General features: G+C 38.9%; 1 protein-coding gene across 1 annotated transcript; it reads left to right on the top strand.

Annotated features, from left to right (window-relative positions):
• Window positions 1–2,825: 2,825 nt before the first annotated feature.
• Window positions 2,826–22,562, top strand: CCNC (cyclin C). The gene is made up of 12 exons (XM_064508820.1): window positions 2,826–2,984; window positions 3,723–3,829; window positions 7,552–7,636; window positions 7,881–7,950; window positions 9,511–9,562; window positions 12,132–12,187; window positions 13,633–13,668; window positions 15,393–15,484; window positions 16,225–16,292; window positions 16,632–16,711; window positions 19,993–20,111; window positions 20,797–22,562. Exons 1-12 carry the CDS (start codon window positions 2,953–2,955, stop codon window positions 20,849–20,851), a joined length of 852 nt encoding a protein of 283 aa, XP_064364890.1. The 5' UTR covers window positions 2,826–2,952; the 3' UTR covers window positions 20,852–22,562.

Genomic DNA, 22,562 nt, shown 5'->3' with positions numbered 1-22,562 from the left:
ACCTATAGACCTTTGACTGTTCTTGCTGTTTCAAGCTCTCCTTTTTACAAGTCTTACTCTGTGAGTCAATATACTGCACGACTGCATTCACAGTGTCCCACCACTTTGCCTTGTGCCATGTCACTACTCTAAAAATGTCTGAAACTAGTTGCAAAACAGTGTTAATGACCCCTTCCTTCCCTTACATTCCCCTCCCCACCCCCCACAATTTTAAGCAGGTTTTTAGGAAAAGCGTGATAGAAATACAGATACTTGGACTGCAACAGCATGAGTCACAGCAGCCTTATTCTGGGTCCCTAAGTGCTTGTGTGATCCTGCTGATTCTACCAATTATTCAGCTATGTTCCCTCCGGCCTTTACAAATAGGCACTTTTTTTTTACTGGTCTCACTGCGAAGACCAGGTACACTTCCCCTAGTGGTAGTACTGCTTGAAGAAATGGAGCGGTGTCCATCCTCCCTCTCTCCAATCTTATCCTCATGGCAGTACCCTATCTGTGTCGTTGTCTAGGTACCAGGATTGACAGCTTCTGGTTTGATGTTGTCTTCCCAACAGTATATAGAAAAAGACAGCTCAGATCCCATTTAGAAATGGGGAGCTCGGTTTCATTTATCATCAGAATAAAGAACATGAAACAATAAAGAGCACAAAAAGAAAGCAAAGGATTTAGGCCCAGATTCTCCCTATACAATTTTAGACATCTGCCTGCAGAGCCTCTCTCCAAAGGAGGAGGAAAACTCCAGCACAGAGCGAGCAGAGCCCTGAACTGAGGGAATGGGTAAGATAAAGGGAAATTTAGGTGCAGTGGGGACAACGCAAGAGAAATAATTATTTACTTATCATCCATAAAGCAGTTTTATTTAATCTGCTATTTCAAAGTGCAACTACTACTTATCAGTTACTGTCAAACAGGATCTTTAGCGCAAAGCCAATTCAGGAAGCATCATCTTATGGGAGAGAGCTCAGTTCTCTAAAGCACGGGACGTCTTTCAAGTGCCTGACCATAGAGTATAGTTGGGCACAGAAAGAAGCTTATACACAAAACTAACTTGTTTCTAAAACTGGAAAACCCACCATGCTTAAACCAAGCAGGTAAGGGTTCTAGTCTTTCCCCTTATCCATTTTTATGACAGAAGCAGGCAAAAGGAAGCAGGCAAATGGAAATAAGCTGTCCTCCGTGATCATACCCTGTTGTTACACAAGAGTTTGCATAGCCTTCAAAATAAATTAAAGAAGGTTCAGGGTTATCCTAGCATGTGCTGTCCTTTCCACGGTACCCTCTGAGCTTGTGGGAACAGAAGCAAGGCCCAGTAATGCCCTCCAGGCACTAACTGGACAAACTTTATAACCCCCATCCCTAGACACATGAGAAATTAGGAGCAGACTAGTACAGAATTCAAACACTGTAAGAACACCATGCAGGAAAGCGTTTTTTAAAAAGAAGAATTTCAAAGAGGTGTTGCCACCCTTTTAGTGACTTGTCTGTCTGGGGAAATTAGGGCACAAATGAACTGAGGTGGGCATGGCAAGCCCTTTTAGGCAAGGTGAATTTTTCATGTCCAGGATGCACCGTGACACAACCAGGCAGTACCAAGAGATGCTTGTTAAATACTTACTTCTGCCAGAATGCATTCCAGCCCCACCAGGCTGTTCTGAAAGCAAGGTGTGCTGACTCTACTGGAGTTCAAAACAGAGACTCCATACCTAGTAATTAGCAGAGTTGAACTACATGTCAAAATAAAGATCAAGAACTTTGTCAAGGATGGTCTAGGAAAGGTGAAGAAACCTGAATTATTCTGTTTCCTATATCATATAAATAGGTACCTCTGAGTATCCATTTTGGTGATCTCCAGTATTACTTAATGGCTGTGATCCTCTGCTTTCCACAGAAAAAGTATGCTTTCTTCGTATAAATGGCATCTTTGAATTTCACTAATAAAGTGGTTAACTGTGGCATTCAGAAGACCTAAGTATTTGCGATACCGAACCTGGAATGTCTTCTGTATAAATCGTCCATCAACCCAGGGCCTTTCAAGCGTCTCCACATGGCAAGCTAGCGTGGCATTGAGTGCACTGTAGATGCAAACGCTACCTATCACTCCCTTCCCGTACAGGAAAACCGCACGGCACTTTTGATTGCTAGAGCAGCAACAGCAACTTTTGTACAACCGTGAATGTGGCACAAGATACGTAAGTCACTGAGAAACGATAAACACAGAGCAGCGCAACGCTATTCCATAGGATCGCTTTTCAGGGCTAAAGCACCAGATTGCAGCTACGTGTGACTGTAAGATCAGTGATAACGGGCAGGCTGTGGCTGGGGCACTGCTCCCCGTGCCACAATGCCGTGGAGCACCCAAAGCCGCCACCCGCGCCAGGCCCGGCCGGGGAGCAGGCCGCAGGGGAAGCCCCTTGTCACAAAAAAGTGCCCTCGAAAGCTGAACAATTGACTTCGAAAACACCAGAAGAGAAGACTACACGGTAAAGTTACTTTATTTGTCTCTCTCCCACGACACGAACGGGATTTTATACCAGCTCGGGGAAGAAGTATAACACCGCGCGCAGGGCCCACAGCCGTCGTGGGCGCCTCCGCCGCCGTGCGGCTCCCTCCCCCCGCGTGGGGCACCCGCGCCACTTACACCTCTCCCAAGCCGCCCCCACCGGTGACCCAACGCGAGGGGGAGCGGTGGGGCCCCCCAACCCCCGGGGCGAAGGCCGGGCGCCGCCGCTGGGGCGCGGGGCGGCGGCGGCGGCGCCCGGCGGAACCCGCGTGCAGGGGAACGGCTTGCTTGTGCCGCGTGTTGCCGGCCGGCGGCGGCGGCGGCGGGGCGCGGGGCGGCGGCGGCGGCGGCCGCCTCCTTCCTGCTGCCGGCGCGGGGGAGGCGGCGCGGCGCGGCGCGGCGCGGCGGGGCCGGCGGGATCGCGGGCCCGGGGCGCCTCCGCTCTCCTCCTCATGGCCGGGAACTTCTGGCAGAGCTCGCACTAGTGAGTGCCGCGCCGCCGCGGGGCGGGGGGGGCGCGGGGCCGGCAGGCAGCTGCGCCGGGCCGCTGTGTTTGCCGGGGCCGCGGTGTCCCGGGCCGGGCGGCGCCGAGCGCGACAGAAGCGGGGGCCTATGGCTTCCTGGGGGGGTGGCTTAGTAACGGTGAATAATTTGTCTATGGTTACTGCTCTACTAATCGGTGGAAATAGGGGCTTTTAAATGGCTGTGTAGTGACTTGTGAAGTGTTTGGGCTCCTGCGGGGCTCCTCTTCTGTGCCCCGGTACCGCAGGAGCGGTGTTGGTGTCTGCCTTGACTTAACCTGCACCCGCTCCGGCGAGTGAGGGGGGTGGAGGTCTTGGAGACGTGTATTTGTCTGCAGTGCTAGGTCAGCCAGGGTTGAGCCGCGTCAAAATACCTCGTGCTGAGTATGGTGAGTTTTAAATGGATGCCCAAGGTGCACTAAATATAACGTAAAATGTACAAGTAATTGATAGTGCACGTCTTAGTACAGCTTACCATATTACAGTTTACTACAGGTAAGGACTAATCCTCTTGGTCCCTGCTGGTGTTTTTTTGAGATCTCTAACCTGGAAAATCCTGGTAGATATTTGCTTGGGAAGAATGTACATGGTTTCTTTAAAGGCCACTTGCCCTTTAGGCCTAAGCTGTAATCTAGTCTGTACAGGAGACACTTGATACGATGTTCATAAAGAGTTGCTAAAATTATTTTCCCTCCCCTTAGTTTGCAGTGGATTTTGGATAAACAAGATCTATTGAAGGAACGCCAGAAAGACTTGAAATTTCTTACTGAAGAAGAATATTGGAAACTACAGATATTTTTTACTAATGGTAAAACTTTTATTTTTTTAATTCAGCCATATAATCTTTATACTATTTGCCATGTCTAAATGCAAGTTTCAATTGCTTAGAGAATGCAACATTTTCATTATTGTATTACATGTATTTTGCTAACGTACGTTAACGAAGAGCTGGAATGTCAGTAACATTGTCATTCAGATTAGTTGTATTAACACATTTTTAGGATAATTTATAGATGAATTATCTGTGTTTGTGATTTTTTCAAATTTACGAGAGGACAAATAGATCTTTTTTATTTCCAAGATGTTCTTACCAAAAAAATAAAAGGAGGGGAAGCCAACAGAAACTACTAAACTAGCAAATTGGAGACTTGGTGTTAAGCAGTAGTAGTCAAACTGTAGTCCTTGAGCAGTTTTTGGTGAGCTCTTAGGTCATAGTATTTTAGCTACTCCATGGAGTCCTGTTACACAGCAAAGCTTGCAAACTTGGCGGTTGTGTTCAGTTACGCTCTTTGAAACCTGCGCTGCAGCCTGTGTCCTCATGACCGATTCCCCAGCACTGGATGGCTCCCAAATTGCTCGATGCTTCGTACAGGACTGAGAGCTGTCCGCAGCCTGTTCTCCCAAAGAGTCTGGGGCTTGTCTATCTGTGCAGTTTTCTGAGACTAGCCTCTGGGAACTGTTTGACCCTATGAATAGCAATATTGGAGGAAATCAGATTACATAAGCACTTAAATTATTCAGCTTTTAAAAAAATCTTCCTAAGAGGAAAAAAAATTGCCAAGTAAAAATTTGTTTGCAGATGGCTATTTAAATATTTTTCGTGGCAATCCTTTAAAGTACAGAACACTTGTTTTTTTTCAGCTAGCTGGTCAAACATACTTGAGGCAGAAAAGTTAAGTGGCTTTCCCAAGGCCTCTGAAAGATCTTATGTTGGCACTGGGATTATAACTGAAAAATACTTATCCCAGCCTCTCTCTTAGCTTAGCTCTTCTGTAATAATCAAGTATACTGCAATCTGATGACTGTGTTATCACTTGTACAGCACCAGAAAATCAGGCAACTAATGATTTATCTATTCAATTGATTCCTGGAATTTCTTGAGGATAAAACAAAGTATCTTAGCTTCATAATGCCAAAAGAATAAATAGGATACTGATATTTCCCTAATGATATTTCTGTGTTAATTTTCACTAGTATTAATTTGAATTATGAAACATATTATACCTTTTGCCATTTTTCACATTTCATTTCAGTACTTTTCTTGAGTAAACAAAGGTTTACAAAGTAGACAAATTGGTTTCACTTTGTGGTTGTCAAGTTCCTTTTCCTCTGGCGCTCCTTGCCTCTCCCGAGGGTACATTGCATGCCCCGTGGCAGCTGGAGGACAGCTCTGTGAGTGTCTCCCTCATGCGCATACAAACGCAGCATACCCTGGAGGAGAGAGTGGCGCTGGGCTGTCACCCCTTCTGTGGCAGAGAGAGGCGCCTTCATGGAGCGGACAGCCTGGAGCTGCTCTGTACCGGTGGGAGCTCATGCAGTGCTTGCTTTGCTTGAGCCCTCAATATGTGTTGTATCTCACCACCTGCCCTCAAATCGGGCACCCAGCTTTGGATTTAAAGAGCCTTTCCCTCTTTTCTGCCACCTCCTGCATTAGCTGGGTATGGATATGAGCCTTGGCCACGGCTTGCTGTATTCAACTTGTGTCTACCTCCAAAAGAGAGTCTCTTCCCAAAGCAACCAGAAAATTACCTGGAGAAGAGCAGTTTCCTGCTCTGTCCCCATTTGAAAATGGTTCCTGTAGGTCATCAGGTGGTTGTATGACTATACGCAACTACTTGGACTGTTAAAACTATAGAGAAGGAAAATTATCATCTTCTGAAATAGTTCAAAGAAGGAAATTCACATTGACTTTTCTCTTTGGATCACATAGTTTTTAATAGAGGTTTTGTCTGAAAAGCAGAATAATGGATTTCCCTTTTTGGTTTAGTGCGCAAGCTGTAATGTTTGTGTTACAGGGTACTTAAAAAACATTTGAATTTAAAGCAACGTTATTAAAAAAAGATTGAAACTATTTACTTTGTAAATATAAGGGAATAAATAATCCAACAGTTTCTTTTAAAATACTTCAGAAATTAATTACAAGTATTGGAATTCTTTCTCAGCATGTACAAGCTTCCGTTTCATTAAGTCTCTCTAGGACCCTTGTCCATTTTTTTCCCTAAACCTCACTTGATTTCTCTCTGACAGCAGATGGCCTAATCGTTCCTGAAAATCCCATGGGAGTGAGAAACCTATTTGGAGAATTCTGTTTGGCTTAATACTTGGATTTTTCTCATGCCTTAGCAGTAAGACAGCTTTGTAGCCCCATGGTCAAATCAAAGGGAAAAATCCTTTCAAACCTCCTAAGATACACTGAGAAAAATTTTAATATTTGTACAGAGATCATATTGACCTAACCTCCTTTCTGGCAGTATTGTTGGTGAGCCTTACTGTCACTTGCAACCTAGTCTCCATTTGGCATTCTTTCTTTCTAGGAGAATAATGGTATGAGTGGGAAAGGGATTTAAAATTTCTTTGAGTAAAGATAAGGGGTGACAATTTTTTTTTTCCATGCAAAAAACCTAAGTTGCTGTTCAGTGCTGCTCAGAATGGTTTTCTCCTACATTCATCCCTTTTCCGGCCAAGTATGCCCTTGATATTTGCCTTTTTTTTTTTTTTTTTTGACGCTGAGATGTTCATCAAAAGTGCAAGAAGAATGTACCTTGACTATTCCCAAGAGATAATGGATAATAGCTTGAGAACAAACTGCATCCTTAAAAGTCCTTGCATAGAGACTTAGCAATGACCGATAACAGAATCGTTTGCTTTGCCCATCAGTGATCACTGTCTTGATCTTGCTGTATGTATTTTAAAAACACACTTAAGTATACATTGAATGATCTTTTTAGACGTTTGTGGAGAGGGAGGGCAAAAAATTAGGGAATCTAATATAGCCAAGCTTTGCTTAGAATAGCGGCCGTGAAGCAGTACAGGAAAAATAACAAGTAGCGACCTTATGTTTCACTCCATCCTTCTCTATATACTACCCCTGCTCTTAATCCCAGCTTGATGTATCTGATTTGCTTGGCACCTTTCCTTTGCCTGGGAGGCCAAACAGGAGCTACCTGCACAGACGACACCAGGGTTGTTTCCTGGCCAACTGGCAGAAGACCACTGTGATGGAGCAGCTGACTGCATCCCCTGGTCTCCCACGCCCTCTCCCTGGACTAAATATGTCATTTCTTTAACACCTGCTGCCTCTGCCAAATTTAGTGACTATGTTTGTGTTGGCAGTTTGAGTTGCTTGGAAGAGACATCCATTTTGCATGGCACTGAAAAGCCACAGACTTACGTTTTAAGTATTTGCATTTGTTTTGCTATAAAATGAATTACCCGAGCTTTAGCCTTCTGAGACTTGTGTTGTCATCTTCTTAAAGGGCACACTCACTTATGCAATGAAATGAAGTTATATTCCCCTCTTTAAAGGTGACCACAAGCTTCAGGGTGCAATACCTCTTCTTCACCTGCAGGTCTGTAGATTTGCAGCAAACGTCCTGTCTCACCTGAGTGATGTAACTGAACTGAAAAAGAGGGCTGGCTGTACAGCTGTTCTTTAGGATCCTGAGCATCACTCCTGTTTTGAGATCCTTTGCTATTTGTTATCAAATTGTCTTAAAAACTCAACTCAAGCTTTTGTTCATTTTTTTCAAGTTATCCAGGCTTTAGGTGAACATCTTAAATTAAGACAACAAGTTATTGCCACTGCAACAGTCTACTTCAAGAGATTCTATGCCAGGTAGGACTGTTTACTATGATGGTACAAGAATAAAACATTTGTTAGGCACACTTTGATAGCCCTTTTAAAATGCAGTTCTATATTAAAAAAACAATGCCACTTTTGTTTTCTGGATGGTGTAAAGCTTTTATGCTAATAAAGTTAACTTAAGCTTTGCTTTTCAAAAGGAAGTGTGGTGCTCTTAATAGATTAATCGTTCTACGTGTATGAAACAACATATTACAATTTTGTTATAACATTTCAGATATTCCCTAAAAAGTATAGATCCAGTATTAATGGCTCCTACGTGTGTGTTTTTGGCATCCAAAGTAGAGGTATGAAGTATTACAATTTTCTAATGTAAAATTTTGTGATGTATGAGAGAGAGAAAACGTTTAGGATTTTTTAAATTTTTGTTATTCTTTGTGTTTTGGGGGTTGAAACCTCTTTCTATGGATTTCTATAGCAATTTAAAAAGGAGGCGGAGAAGACCTTCAGACATGTTATTTAGTATTTGGTCTTTCACAATTTTCTCTAAATTACTAATTCTGAAGGGCATGTGAAAATTGGAGAAAGTATTTTAAATGGCTGTTTCACTGTAATACAGTGCTTAGATATTTGCATAGCATATATTAAATTAACAGTTTTTGCTAAAGTATCTCCTTTCTGGTGTATTTTTCCTTATGTATGTTTGCTCAAACTTAAAAAAAAGTAATTTATATTTTATTCCTAATTATCTTTTTTCCTTTTGTTTAGTGAGGGATCTCAGAGTTTACCACACTTTCATTACTTGAATTAAAAAGCATGTTGTAGCTCTCATGCTGTCTCTGAGAAATTATAATAAGGAGCTGACCCATTAGGGGTAACAGTGAGCAGGGCCCAGACCCTTCACCATTAGAAGTCCACTTTGAATGTGGCCAAGAGTTAGCACCAGCTGGGCACTGCTCTTAGTCCTCTGTAATGGAAGAACTTTTTCAGCTGTTTGAGACATATCTGCATAATGAAAAAGATATCAAATTAGCAAATTTGTGATATGTCAGCTCTGATGAATTTTACAAGAGGAACCAAGTATCTAGTGGGTGATAGAAGCGCTCTAACTGAACCAGTGTTTTCAGGTGATGCTGTTGTCTATGCAAATACTTTGGCACCTTCCAGTGTTTGGAAGAAAGGAAGGAAGGGAGAAAGAAACAGAATATAGGAGAAAGAGTATTTTTTATCAGCCTGTTAATTAAGTTTGTTGGAAAGGGCAGACATGGGTTTACAGATTTACAGGTTTACCTTATATAATAGCACAAATACTAGAAGTCAGTGCTAGAAGTCAGTGCAGCCTTACAGTAACGCTTCTGCAGGTGTAGGGGTCAGTTGTAGCAGTAACATTTCTGCTATGAACTTTTCTGAAAATTTTTTTTACATAGACATTTTTTGGCTTGCCCACTGTCTCAGCAGAGAGGCTAAGGCTTTATGGGAGCATAGTATATAAAAAAAAAAAAAAAAAAAAAAAAAAAGAAAAGGTAGTTAATGACAAGTTTCTAAAGACAGTTTTCTCTCCAAGTGGGTTAAGAAAAACTTACTTTCTTGAAGTCCTCTTGTCTATTCTGTATGTAGGCTGTGAGCCAACTGAACTTCAGGTATTGTGTCTTTAGCACATTTTAATGTTTGCTATTTCTTATAACGCAAACAACAAAGTAACTAGTAAATGAAAAATCTATTTATTTACTTATGATCATTTAATTTACTCTGTTTACCTAAAAAGAAAAGAAAAGAGGGGTGGGGAAAAAAAAGAAATACTGCATAAAGAAGTCCAGTTTAGTAAGAAACCATTATTTTAATATGCTAACAGTGTGAATAAATGGCATTCCAGGTGGTTCACCTCATTTACCATTCCTTTTCTTCAGGAATTTGGTGTTGTTTCAAATACAAGGTTGATTTCTGCTGCTACTTCTGTATGTAAGTATTAGCAAATTTTGTTGCGCTGTATTTCGATCTCTCTCTATAGGGAGATTTAAAAAGTAGCTTTTTTATCAAGTCGTGAATTTTTTTTGCATGTTAACTGCTAAGAACTATTTAAAGCCATTTAGCATAAATAACTTCTGTTTTAAATATGGAAACAGAAGGGTTTTTCTTAGTTTTATTTAATTCTGGTAGGAGCTTATGCTAAGCATAATTAAAAACTAAGTAATAAACTATTGTGGTTTAGAAACAGTCTTAAGTAATAAATTCATTTCAGAACTGTTCAAAGATAGAATTGGAGACCTAGGACTTTATTTGTCTGTTTTATAGCAGGTATATTTTCATGGAAATACCTGTTTTCAGAATTTTTGGTAGGCTCCGTATCTCCCAGTTTTTTAATCCTTTTTTCCTGTCAGAAAATTAGTCTTTGCACACAATATTTATTTCTAAATGTATGTTTTTAACTTACATATTCTTCACAAATGAAGTTAAAATGCAATTAAATCACATCATAGTTATTTCATTCTTTTTCTTTTCCATCTGCCTTGTATTTCCCAGTTCCTGTAACTTGCATTTCATCTATCAAGGTCTTTAAAGTGATGGCTTCCTTAACTGAATGCTATAATTTGACCTAGAAGGTCCAGCTGCTCTCAGTAGGCAGTTCCTCACTGTGCTCTTCAAAATGTAGGTCAGTGCTTTCAAAATCCCTCTTAGAGGTCGAGGGGACAGGTGACTGGCTGCATCTGTAGCCTCCATATGCAGCAAGTATATCAATCCACGGGGCTGGCCTTATGACAGTTCCACCACCAGGAACTGAAACGCATCTTCAGTGCCAGCCTGACCAAGACCAGTACTGCATTTAGCAGCAGAGTTGCTATTTTTACAGCAGGAGCATCTCAAAGCACAGATCTATGTGGCAGCTTTGATGCATCAGTGAGAGAGGTAGATGGATTTTGGTAAATATGCGGTAGTTGATTTAAATTAGTTAGACTCTTACACTTGAGCTATCCTATTCCTGAAAGTCCCATGTCTCAGAATCCCACAGAGGCTTTTCGCTGCAGTACTTCCTTCAGACCTAGAATCCCCACCTGCTCTGGTGAGTGCTCTGCATTTTGTGAAAGTGAGGGCAAAACACAACTGGCTTCCCCCTAGTGTTTGTGTATCTCTTATTCTACATGGTCTTCCCTTACCAGAATTGCTTCATTAGCATATTCCCATTTTTTGGAGGCCTTCATGGAAAAGGAGAAAAAAAGATGAGGTGAGACAAATAAAAGGAAACTATCAAAGGGAAAGACTAGCATGGTACTAGTCAGTTGAAAAGGCTTGTCTGCTTTTGGTTAGGTAGTCCTAAAACAAATTTTCTAGCAGTCTACCATAGATGAAAATGCTTTTAAGGTCTAAATGTTGAAATTTTTAGTCCAGAGAACCGACACTATATTTTCATCAAAGTGAATGGCATACTGATTGTCTGGATGTGGTATCAATCCATGATTTACTGTCTAATGTTAATATAAGGAATACTGTCCACTTCCTGGATGTTAGATGTTATCTGCTTTCCTTAGAGGACAGGCATTTAAGTAGATTTTAAAATGATTTTTAAACTTACAGATATCTCAGATCCACATTCTTAAGGGCACTTTCTTTGTAATTTCTTTGCTCAGCATTCCAATATCAGATGACTCTGTATTTTTGCCACTTAATGTAATCTTTAATCCCAAATGCCTATTCTGCTTGTAAAATGCATGAGGAGAATTAAGTGCCTAAATCAGAGAACATCATAAGATTGGAACCTAAGGATCTGTACATTTGAATGTTCTCTTGGAGGTAACAGCTTATTAAATCAAATCGTATGCTGAAGTAGATGCTTTTATATGGGAAAACTCAAGGAGAGGAACACCCTTGAAAGATCCAATAATCCAGTGCCTAGGGCATTTGTCTGCAATGTGGTGAATTGACTTCTTGCTTTGAATTTGAGCCTGGTTTTTGCATATCCAGCATAAATGTTGGATGAATGAACATCCTGGACATATAAGATTCTCTCTGGCTGAGATCCCTTCTCCCCATCTGGCTTTTCTAAGACTTCATTACACATTTTGAAACCTTGCATGTTTTGAAGGATCAAGAATCCTAGAATTCTGTCTAAAAAATCCCATGTGAAAGTTCCACTTGGATTTAAGCTTGGAACTGAGATTCTAAAGTGATCACTAGACTTGGAGTGAAATCAGTATGCAGGTAGCTCCGTGAATGATAACTTGCGGGAAGTTAGGAGTCCATGGGGCTAGATGGTAGTTAACTAGAATATTTAATGGTGCCCAAGGCAGCAGCAATGTGTTTGGCTGAATACTTGTAACAATCTGGGTTTCAAGTGCGGTTTTTTTCACCTTTCAGGATCTCAAATCTTATGCACCTCACTTAACTTTTCTCTTTCTAACACAAATATTTTATGTGCTGCAAGAATTGTGCTGCCAATTGGATTTAAATGGCTGTATACAGACAAACTAGTAGAAAAGAGAAGTAAATTCATTAATTGCATATTTTTTAACATATTGATTTCTCTTTATTGTAGTGAAAACTAGGTTTTCTTATGCCTTTCCGAAGGAGTTTCCTTATAGGATGAATCATGTAAGTATGCTGTTCAAAAATGTATCTTGATCAAATAAATTAAAGGATAAACACTTGTTAGCAGGAAATCGTATGTCTGCCATATTCTGACCGTTTTTAACTTATTTACCTGTAGGTATAAGCATATAAATGTCTGGTTTGGGGCCCAATATGGCAAAAACTGTCTCCTATATTAGTCACTTGGAAGCATACTGCTGTTTCAGTGGAAGTGCTAGCCATTCTTTGTTAAATTCTGTGAAGGAGATATTTTCTTACTGGTACAGCAAGTTTGCATAAATAATTTGGGATAGATTTTTGGGAAATTTACCTTTGAAAATAATAAAATCTTACATAACCTCCTTTCCTTAAATTGTTGAAAGGAATGCTATAAAGAGAAATGCAGTGATAAGTGACTGAAATAGCAATTTTTATACAGTATGATGATAAAAAGAGATACAGCCTTTTAAAAACATTTTTGTTTACAAGTACATTGTTTCAGGGAAGGTAAATAGCCCTTGTGCCTGGGATGCTTCCAACCTCGCACACTGGAACAGTTGGCTTAAGGAGAACAGTATTATTTTTGCCTGTAATATATCATGCCTATTTCAAAAATTATCTTTCTACAGTATTTATCTAAAATTTAGAGATTTCCCAGTGTTTTCAAGGCATTCTCAGTCACAGCATTAAGAAATTTTGTACAGTTTTTCTTAAAACCAGTTTTGACTTATGCTGTAATAGTTTGAAAGTTAAATGCATCTCATTATTTTTTGGACTGACCGTGATACTTCTTTCTTTGTGATTTTGTTTTTCAGCCAATCTAGAAAGCCAAGTGATATACCAGAATATAGAATGCTTAAGTCTTTGCAATGAAACTAAATTGCTATTTTGCAGATAAAAGCAGATAGAAGCATATTTTAGAGATATACCTGTAGAATAGTAAGCCAAAGACAGTCCGGTCTTTTCCTTGATATTACTAATACATCAGTCACTATCTTAACTGAGAAGGAGAGCTGTTCTAATTGCTGCAGAATGTTTCATATGAAATTAAATCTGAAAAGACATTAAAGGGCCATTTGGCATGTTAGTAGCGCGCTGAAGAGGCTCTCTTGCTACAAAAGGACTTCTCTATTGCTGTTGTTTATAAACTGGGATTAATTTTCTTGCTGCCAAGTGTTGGAACAAATCAGTACTGCCAGTGAAATAGTCTTTCATAGTAAACTTGATTCAAAACATTTAAACGCATTGTTATTATAACTAGAGGTAAGTTATAATGTGGTAAGTCAATGACTAGTAATAGTCTCATTTTTTGTTTGTTTTGTAGTTGTATATGAAATTCATTCAGAAGTGTTGGAAGCATAGGTGTTGGAGAAGAATTCCTGCACATTCGTAATGTTAAGCTGGATGTCATTTAATTCTTTCTGCTCTGAAACATGCTGCTCCTTAATTGTTTTTTTACTTCTTTGCAGATATTAGAATGTGAATTCTATCTCTTAGAATTAATGGTAGGTGTTTAATTTTTTTTTTTTACTGTTGCCATAGTTTACTTTTCGTGTGTTAAGAATGAATTAAGTTTTGAATTTGTGCTGTCATTTTTTTTCCACTCAGATTTTAGAATGCTGTCCATACAAGTCTCACATTTATGTCTTCAGTAGAATGCCCTAGTTACTGTGCTGTCATGTAGGCTGAGTGAGGGAATTCTCAACTCTATGTTGAAGCTGGACCTCTCTCCAATAAAAACACAGATTGCAGGATTGGTGGGGCCAGAAGGGGTGTGTGTATGGCTCTGTATCCTAGTGGTTAGAGCACTGTTGGGGAGGGTAAAGCATAAGTTCGGTCCCCAGGATTTTTTCTGGTTTTTAAATAAAAGGTAGTTGCATATAGGTCCTGAAACAGAGACTAGGATGTTGGTGTCCCTGTTGCCTTAGATGAGGTGGCCAGTCAGGAGCATAAAGAGTTGTATTCCTGCTGTGCCCTCTTCTTGCCTAGAGTGGTGTGGTCCAGCTTCAGCAGAAGGCATGGATAGTATCTCACCCAGACTAGTCTATAACTTGATAAATAGATCAATCTTCTAAGGAGTCAATGTGGGTTTGAATCCTCTGAGGAAGAAACTGAATTTAGGGCCTCCCAACTTCTGAGACAGTGCTGTAACTATAAGCCTGTTATATGCACAGCATGATGCTTTCTTTCCAGGAATTTTTAAAGAAAGGAACCACAACTATATTTTGTGAGGGTCACAGTCCCTTGCTGTATTTTCTAGAGAAATTGAAAGCATGCAGCCCAGGACTCTTGAGCAATTTAGATGAAGTTGTACCTAGGTTTTGCATATTTATTGTACTTGGATAGTTTAGCTCACTGTACTAGGTGGTCCTATTGAAGTGCCCAAAAAGGAAGGATAAAACAGGGAAGAGTCCAGTGACTTAGGCAACAACTGAGCAAGGATATGTGTTGGGAGCAGAGCATTGAGAAGGTTGGACCATAGTTCTGGTTTATACCTAAAGTTGCTGTAACCCCTTTGTATATGCCATATTTATATTTAGACTTTGATACCCCTGCTATACATGGCAGCAGCTTTTGAGCTTTGTATTTCAGAGTTTTATTGCAAGTAACTTAATGTACAGAAAGTTACCTTTTGAGGATTAAGGTATTTCTCCAGTATACTATAAAATATATATTGTCTATAATAACTGTGTTTCACCTCAGTGTCTAGCACGTGTAAACTAATGCAGCCTTCCCCTGTTCTCTTCATACAGCTGGCTGTTTTCAGTGACAGGGTTATTCCTCATTGTACACACGAACCTGGGCCAGGAATCCTGGGCCAGAATTTCAGAGCAGTGGAGATTTTTTTTTTTCTTTCCAAACCAGTGTCAATTATTTTGGCATGCTTTCCATGTATGATATTTAGTGACAGACTGTTTTCTGGCAGTATTTTGTATTTCCTGGCAGTATTTTGTATTTCCAAGTGGGAATTACGGGTTTGTAAGCAAATGAGGTTTCAGTGTGCTGCAGATGTGGCTCTCTGTCTCTAAGGGAAAGGACACTGACAGACTGGCAACCATGCTATACAATGGTATTCTAGAGAGAGCACTGCCCTCATTATAGCAGAGCTAGGTGTCATAATGCTACTTAAAAAGTCAGTAACTGATTTTTTAATTAATTGGCTATAATGTGAACTGACAACACATTCTGTATTGTAAGCTGACTTTTTTCCTGTTGACATGTTTCTTAGGACTGCTGTTTGATAGTATATCATCCTTATAGACCTTTGCTCCAATATGTGCAAGATATGGGCCAAGAAGACATGCTGCTACCTCTTGCATGGTAATGAAGAAAAGATTAATAATAGTGCCTCTTCTCAGCAGGAAAGCAAGTGTTTAATAGTTATGCTTCAGAGGTGGTTAAGTAAAAGCAAACTTAGCCATATTTGAATACAAAGGGTACCCTAGTTAACCTATGCAGGCATATGTCTGTGGCTTAGCTTATTTTGTCTTTAACTCTGTAATGATTTTAGTTTGAAATGGTACAATTTTTATTTCTAGACCAGCTCTAATAGCACAATTTTCTACGGTCCTGAATGATGACTGAGAGTAGAGAGAATATTTTTTCTGTTAATGTTATTTTTCTGTGCTATCTTGTCATAGCAGGTAGAAGCAGTATATACTTTTGGTTTGTTTAGCTGGGTTAGAAGAGCTCTTAAATACTTGAACTGTTTCTCAAATACAGATAGACAATAAAATATTATCTTTATGCTTGCCCTAGCTTGCTTATCTATGAACAGGGATATTTTTTTTATGGTGTATGTCAACACCCTCTGCAGAATGACATTTATGATTCTATATAAAGTGCTTCCAAACTTTTGCTCTGACAACAAGAAAAATAATTAAAAGCTTTAGGAAATTTTAGACAAGGATAGAGATCTCAGCTGCGCTAATTTTGCCCTTGGAGCTCCACTGTTTCTCCTGTTTGGGAAATTCACAAAATGTTTATAAACTAACAGCAGTTTTTGAAGTCATGCAGACTAAAGGTGAACAGAATGATACTTACAAGCTCTTTTTGCGCAGGAGGATAGTGAATGACACATACAGAACTGATCTTTGTCTGCTGTACCCTCCTTTCATGATAGCTCTAGGTAAGTAACAGCAAGCTGAATTTCCCTGTCATTTTTAAATAGATCGTTTTTGTACAGTGTCCCATCAACAAGCATTTCTTAGAATGCCCTCCTAACATTCTTTAGTTTGCATTTCAAATGGTAGGGAGAGCATAGCCTTGCAACTTTGAAAGTCTTGAAGAAAAATCAAATAATTTAATCCTGAGTTTCTCTCTTGAAAACTGACTGGGTTGGTTACAGAGAAAGTTAAGAATAATTTAGATCTGTGTCATGTTTTGTGTGACTAACAAAAAATACGCTGTTTCTAAAGGTATCAAGGGTGCATCTTTGTTCAGTGTTCATATCATGTTATCTTTGCAGCTTGCCTACATGTGGCCTGTGTTGTCCAGCAGAAGGATGCAAGGCAATGGTTTGCTGAGCTATCTGTTGATATGGAAAAGGTACTTTTTTTTTTCTTCTCCCACAACTTGTTATGGACTGACCAGAAATGTCTGTCATTATTACAGAATTACTGTATTACATGTCTGTGATGCTGATTTGAAGTTCATTTAGTGATTTCATGATAGACACTGTTGAACTTAACAGAGATCTCTGGGGTGAGGGGGAAAAGATGCCAGGACAGGCAGTTATCACTCTGCTCTGAAAGTCAAGATTGAACCATTGCAAAGTGTTGCTGGTGTTGCCATTTTTCTGCTGGAAATATAAAACCAATATCCTGTGCATTTTTGGCCAGAAGAAAATTCCTGTGGTGTTCTTTTTTTTTTTTTTAATTTATTTATTTTATTCAAGACTGCCAGCACAAGTTTGAGATTTAAACTCTAGTGCACATAATGTTCTGATTCACCCTTGAGCATCTTGCCTGCACACCACTCTCATTTTCTCCCTAAATGCGTGTAGTGTTGCAGAGCATAAAACATTCTTGACCCTTTCTGGATGAAAGAGACTGACTTCAGTCAGTGTTAAACAGGTATTGGAGAACAGAGGGAACTCCAAGGTCATTCAGACTAGTTCCCTGCAATTGCAAATGCCATGTCAAATATTCCCCTTCATAAATTTATCAGGTGCTAAGGTTCTAGTTCTTGTACCGATACTGTTCTTCAACTTAAGTTGCTCCCTTTACTTCTTAGGTTGACCTCCCTAATGTATTCCTTCCTTTTTAACCTTTGTTTTGCTCAAGTAAACAAGCCAAGCTCTTTTAAAGTACTTATTCCCCTTATCAGACTGTGTCACTCTGTACAGATTTTTCAGTCTGTTTACCTTTCTTTAACCATGTCCAGAATTGTATAGCGTATTTCAGATGAAACTGTACCATTGCCCACTGTGTTAGCATCAGTATGGTCTTTTATATCCCACTGATGATGTCCTGAGATGTGCCTGATATCTTATGTTTACCTGTTTCACACTGTTACTACACAGGGTATTTTTTTGTGTAATCTTGTGATTAGTTGGGACACCCCATCCTTCTGTTCAGTCCTGAGAGAGACGTTGTTGTTCTTAGTGTCCCCATATTTGAGTTTACATATGCACTTGTTCTTTTCATCTCCTTTATCTGGATGATCTTAAGGACTGAATTCTTTGACTGTGATTCTGATCTTTTTCTGTACTGTATTGCTTCCTACCATTTTGTTACACCAGATTCCTTCAGCACACTCTTCCTAGTTCTCATGCCAACCTTATTACTGAAAATGTTAATAAGATTAATCCTTTAGGAGCTCCATTTGTAGCCTTATTTCAACATGATTATTCTTACTTCAGTTCTACTTGCTGTCATCTTAGTTTGAGGTGGCTTCTTACATATCTTAGAATTCCTGTACTAATACTTAGATTGTAACTTTTTGCACGTGGCAGAGGGTTAGTGAAGTCCCAAGAGATGAGACCTCCTGGATTTCTTTTGTGTAGAATATCAGTTGTCTTATCAAAGAAGGCTATTAACTCTGGCATGATCTACCTGCATTAAATCCATGTTGTGTGTTTATTCCACTTTCTGTTCTCCTGCCCTTGCTCCCCACATCTTGAAAAATTCCTTCAAATCTTGCATACTTTTGAGATCATGATGATAGGCCTTTATGTGCCTGGATCGCTTTTCTTCTTAACTATAGGAACTACAGCTACCACTTTCCTGTCATTATATTTACAGTTCTTGCCTGATAGGCTTAATAAATATACTTTCTGCCAGACTTGCTGTTTAATTTACTAGTTCTTGTAGCTTTTTGCAGTGGAGTATATATTTCCCCTGCCTTGAGTATACTAAGCATTTTGAGTTTTGCTGCCTTTTTTCAAAATAAGCATTCTGTTACCTATATTTCCTGTGTATCCATATACATTATTGTTGTTCATGAAAGCTGAACTGGGAGATTATCTGTTAGCTATGCTTCTTTCTTTGTTCTGCTAGTCACATAACTGAAGAACCATTTGTGGTTTGGCTTGTGTGTGTTTGTTTGCAAACTGTCAGTTTGACATATGGAAATACTTGCTTTGGTCTCTGTTTCTTCAACTCTAGCTCTCTTGATCTTCCCTGATCCTGTCCTGCCACCCTCCCCCTTCTGTACGCTTTTTGGATAAACACATACAGCATCAAATATGCACGAGGTCACTTCTCCTCTAGTTATTTTTGGACCAGCTTTCTGCATTTGTTTTTCCCTTTTGCTTATCATATATATTACCATATATTCCTGGAATAGTAAAACTTTGAAGAAATTCCAAGAGTCCTCTTCAAATTTAAGTAGAGTGTTGGACACTACGCTGAATCAAGATCTCTGTGAATTATGATGTCAGGCATGCAAAAGCAGGATGATATTAATTGGGAGCACAGGAGAAGCAACCTGTATTTGAAAGATGAGGTTACTATGAGCTTGATATTGAACATGTCTGAATGTTTAAATGTCCTAGTTCTCATAGCAGTGATAGAACGTAAGCCTAATTTTCACATTAGCACCATGGACCTCTTAGCCAACAGTGACTTGATTCAACAGTATATATTGCTCTAGTGCTTAGTCAAAGTCCATGTATTAAAAGGAAGAAAAAAGTCTGCTTTCTCAATTTAGTAAATGGTGAAACTAATCATGCATCAAATGTAATCCACCTGTTATATAGAATATTACACTAGAAATTTAATAGGAAGTGAATGTAGTTGGGGTGCAGTAGATAGCCTCCAAACTGGTACAGAATATTTCTGCTTCCAGAAGTGCAATATGGAAATTCAACAAGTTTTACCGTAAAGTGAATTTAGATACTTCCTGGCTCCTTTCCCTTTTTTGAAGCAATTCAGACCAATTGTTTTTAGACTGTATTTCTGATGTATATGGGACATTGCTGATCCTCAGATTCTTTACTGTTAATCCATGGTCATCTAGCTACAATTGTGCTGCTGAGTGTCCTTACTTTCCCAGTGGCATAGGTATAAGCTGTGACAGTAATTGCAAAAAAAAGGAAAAAAACAAAAAAAGTTGTTCAGCCCTCAGGGGAGGGACATGGTCTCCACAGTTCTGAATAGGAAGGAAAGTATTCTGTTCAGGCTTGTGTTCGTGATTAGATCAAAAAACTAATTATAGAAATGGTTGATTGCCAGACCAGATTAAATGTGAGATGACTCTGTTATAAGATGAAAATTGTGCTTCTTAATTTAGTTCAAGGCATGTTTAGTTAATTACACGCTTAAACTGACTGTGCTAAATCAAAATCACTGCTGCGCCTGACCTTAAATCTATTTTTTTCTGTTTAGATTTTAGAAATTATCAGGGTTATTCTGAAGCTGTATGAGCAGTGGAAGAACTTTGATGAGAGGAAAGAGATGGCTACTATTCTTAGTAAAATGCCTAAACCAAAACCACCTCCAAACAGGTATTGTACCTCTTTCACTTAATGGGCCTTTCATACAGAAAAAGTGTACTACTATCTTAAGCATGAGTAGAGGAGTAAATGGTTAATTTGAGGTATAGTATATGTTTTTTTACAGTGCAGACCTTTCTATTATTAACAGACAGCCTGATTGTTCAGGAGCTAGTGAGAAACATAGTATCTGTTGTTTTATGGAGGGCATTAATGTAATCAGAATGTGATCTCAATGTAGCTTAGCAAATGTAAGGAACTGTGGTGTGGTGCTTGACTCCCATGGCTGGGGGGGGGCCTGATCCTTTAGAACTGTGCCTGCACAATGCTGTTTTTAATTACTGTGATTAAATATCAGGATTAGGAGTCTGCACATGCAAGCTCCTATGCACATGCTTATATAATATGAACTTTGAAATGTTGATTTCAGAAGTAAATTCATCATGATGCTGCATGGGTATATATTGAAATTATTTATTACAAATACACTGAAGTTATTTATACATGTATAGAATAACCTTTACTTTTTTTTATGAAACTGCACAGAATTTCTTAACCTATTGTGCATATGTTGAAGTATTTTTCCTCCAAAGGCACTTACTCCTTTCAGAACATCGTATTTTTTCTTTTAAAAAAAATGGAGACATGTAATGTTATACTTCTGTTTCAAGATGTGGGTTTTTTTTCCTCCAAACAGTGAAGGAGAACAGGGTCCAAATGGTAGCCAGAACTCTAGTTACAGCCAATCTTAAGACATTCCAAAGAATTTCTTTACGGACCACTTTGGATCAAGATGTCCTGGGATCTTTCCTGTGTTCATGAAATGGACAGAAGGTTTTAGTTAACATCTTTGACAAAGAACTTGAAGAATAAATAGCTTGTTTCTGTCAAGCATTTTGAAAGCTTTTTCTTTAAAACTGCATCATTTTCTCTGAAGCTGGAGCAAACGTACTAAGATTTCTCAGTGTAAGGAATCAAACATTAAACCGAGCTGCAAAAGATTAACACTATCCACTCAAAACAAATAGTTCATTACTGGGTTTGTTTGCTTTGAGAAAATTGTAGCTTGCCATTAAAGTGAACTTTTTTTTTAAAGCAACAGTAACCTGAAGCCTAAGTGTAACTATATTGATGACCTGTGTTGTCTTCATTTTGTTTGTGACTGAAGGAAGATAGTGCACTGTATGTTAAATCTCTTCATTACCTAGTTGTTTTTTTTTTTAAATAAATATGGATACTGTAACAGGTAAAACAGCAATCCTTCAGAAACAAAACCTAGAAGAGTCCACAAAGAATGTTGTTTTAATTAAAACTGCAGGAAAGAAATTCAGTTCCTTTTTGGATTAGAGAAATGCTGTTTTACTCAGTAGATGTACTTGGATGTTTTTACCATGAAACCTAGTAGCCCAGCTTACCAGAAAAGTGCAATATGTATAGTGTTTCTGCAGTTTTCTTAATCATTTCAAGTGTTAGGAATTAAAAAAAAGAAAACAACATACTATGATTTACTTGCAAGTACATGTACTGTATAGTACAATTGGAGTATTTTACAAGTGAATAATCAAATACAAATCTGGATATGAGTGCTATTTTTTATTGTGGATTTTTTTTGTACAAAAGATATACACTGTTAGTCTGCCTTCACTGTTAGTGTGAATTTGTGTGGTTCATTAGAGAGGTTATTTAAGAGGATCAAGCTTTCAGTGAGCTTCATACTGGCTAATTTTAATAATGATCTTAAGAGCAACTGTTTAGAATAACTGAAATGGGATTCCTTGGTTAACTATCTGCTGGAGAAAATGAGATTCCTTCAAACAGAAGGCCATACCCTGTGTTCCTTACTCAGGCAGATCTCCCACTAAAGTCAGGAATTGGCCTAGATCAGACTTGTTGATTTTTAGATAACTTTGTTTCTAAACAATTTCTAAACATTTTGAATGAGAATGTTGACTCGCCCAATTATAAAAACTGAACAATAAAATAAAGTGCAATAGCATTGTTGTCCACTTTCTTTTTCCTGAAGCAACACAGTTCACTGGCTTAAAAATATTGGAGGAAGATTGCTTTAAGATGCTTTTGGTTCCAAAAAAAAAAAAAAAAAAAAAAAAAAAGAAACCTTGAAAAAAAACATTCTGTTCCTGCAGATAAATCTCTAATTGACTGGTCATTCAGTGAAATATAACCAAAATGTGTGTGTTTGTATGCAGCCAGTTAGGTTATTTGCATTTATTGCTGTTCAAGTTATTTTTGTAAAACATTAGATGATGAGCCCAAACCACTTTATGATGAGATAGAAAATGTGTGCGTTTTGGCCTTTGCTATTTCTGTTGGAATTTGATCCATACCTTTATAAACACTTGATTGATAAAGTGAAATTTGGCTATTTATCTTTGTTTCTTGAAGTCTAAAATGCATTATTTGTAATGTGGACTTGGCAAACAGGAATAAATTAATGCAACCTGA

This window comes from Dromaius novaehollandiae, chromosome 3 (genome assembly GCF_036370855.1).
Source record: "Dromaius novaehollandiae isolate bDroNov1 chromosome 3, bDroNov1.hap1, whole genome shotgun sequence".
Taxonomy (NCBI): domain Eukaryota; kingdom Metazoa; phylum Chordata; class Aves; order Casuariiformes; family Dromaiidae; genus Dromaius; species Dromaius novaehollandiae.
Note: the sequence above shows the minus strand (reverse complement) of the source record. Positions and strands in the feature narration are given on the sequence as shown.

What these genes read in the sequence shown, in the direction of transcription:
- CCNC (XM_064508820.1), top strand. Translation starts at nt 2,953, where the DNA reads ATGGCCGGGAACTTCTGGCAGAGCTCGCACTA. An exon ending in ATGCTGCTACCTCTTGCATG is followed by an intron (nt 15,485 to 16,224) that starts GTAATGAAGAAA and finishes CTTTTTGCGCAG; the next exon opens with GAGGATAGTGAATGACACAT. An exon ending in TATCTGTTGATATGGAAAAG is followed by an intron (nt 16,712 to 19,992) that starts GTACTTTTTTTT and finishes TTTTCTGTTTAG; the next exon opens with ATTTTAGAAATTATCAGGGT.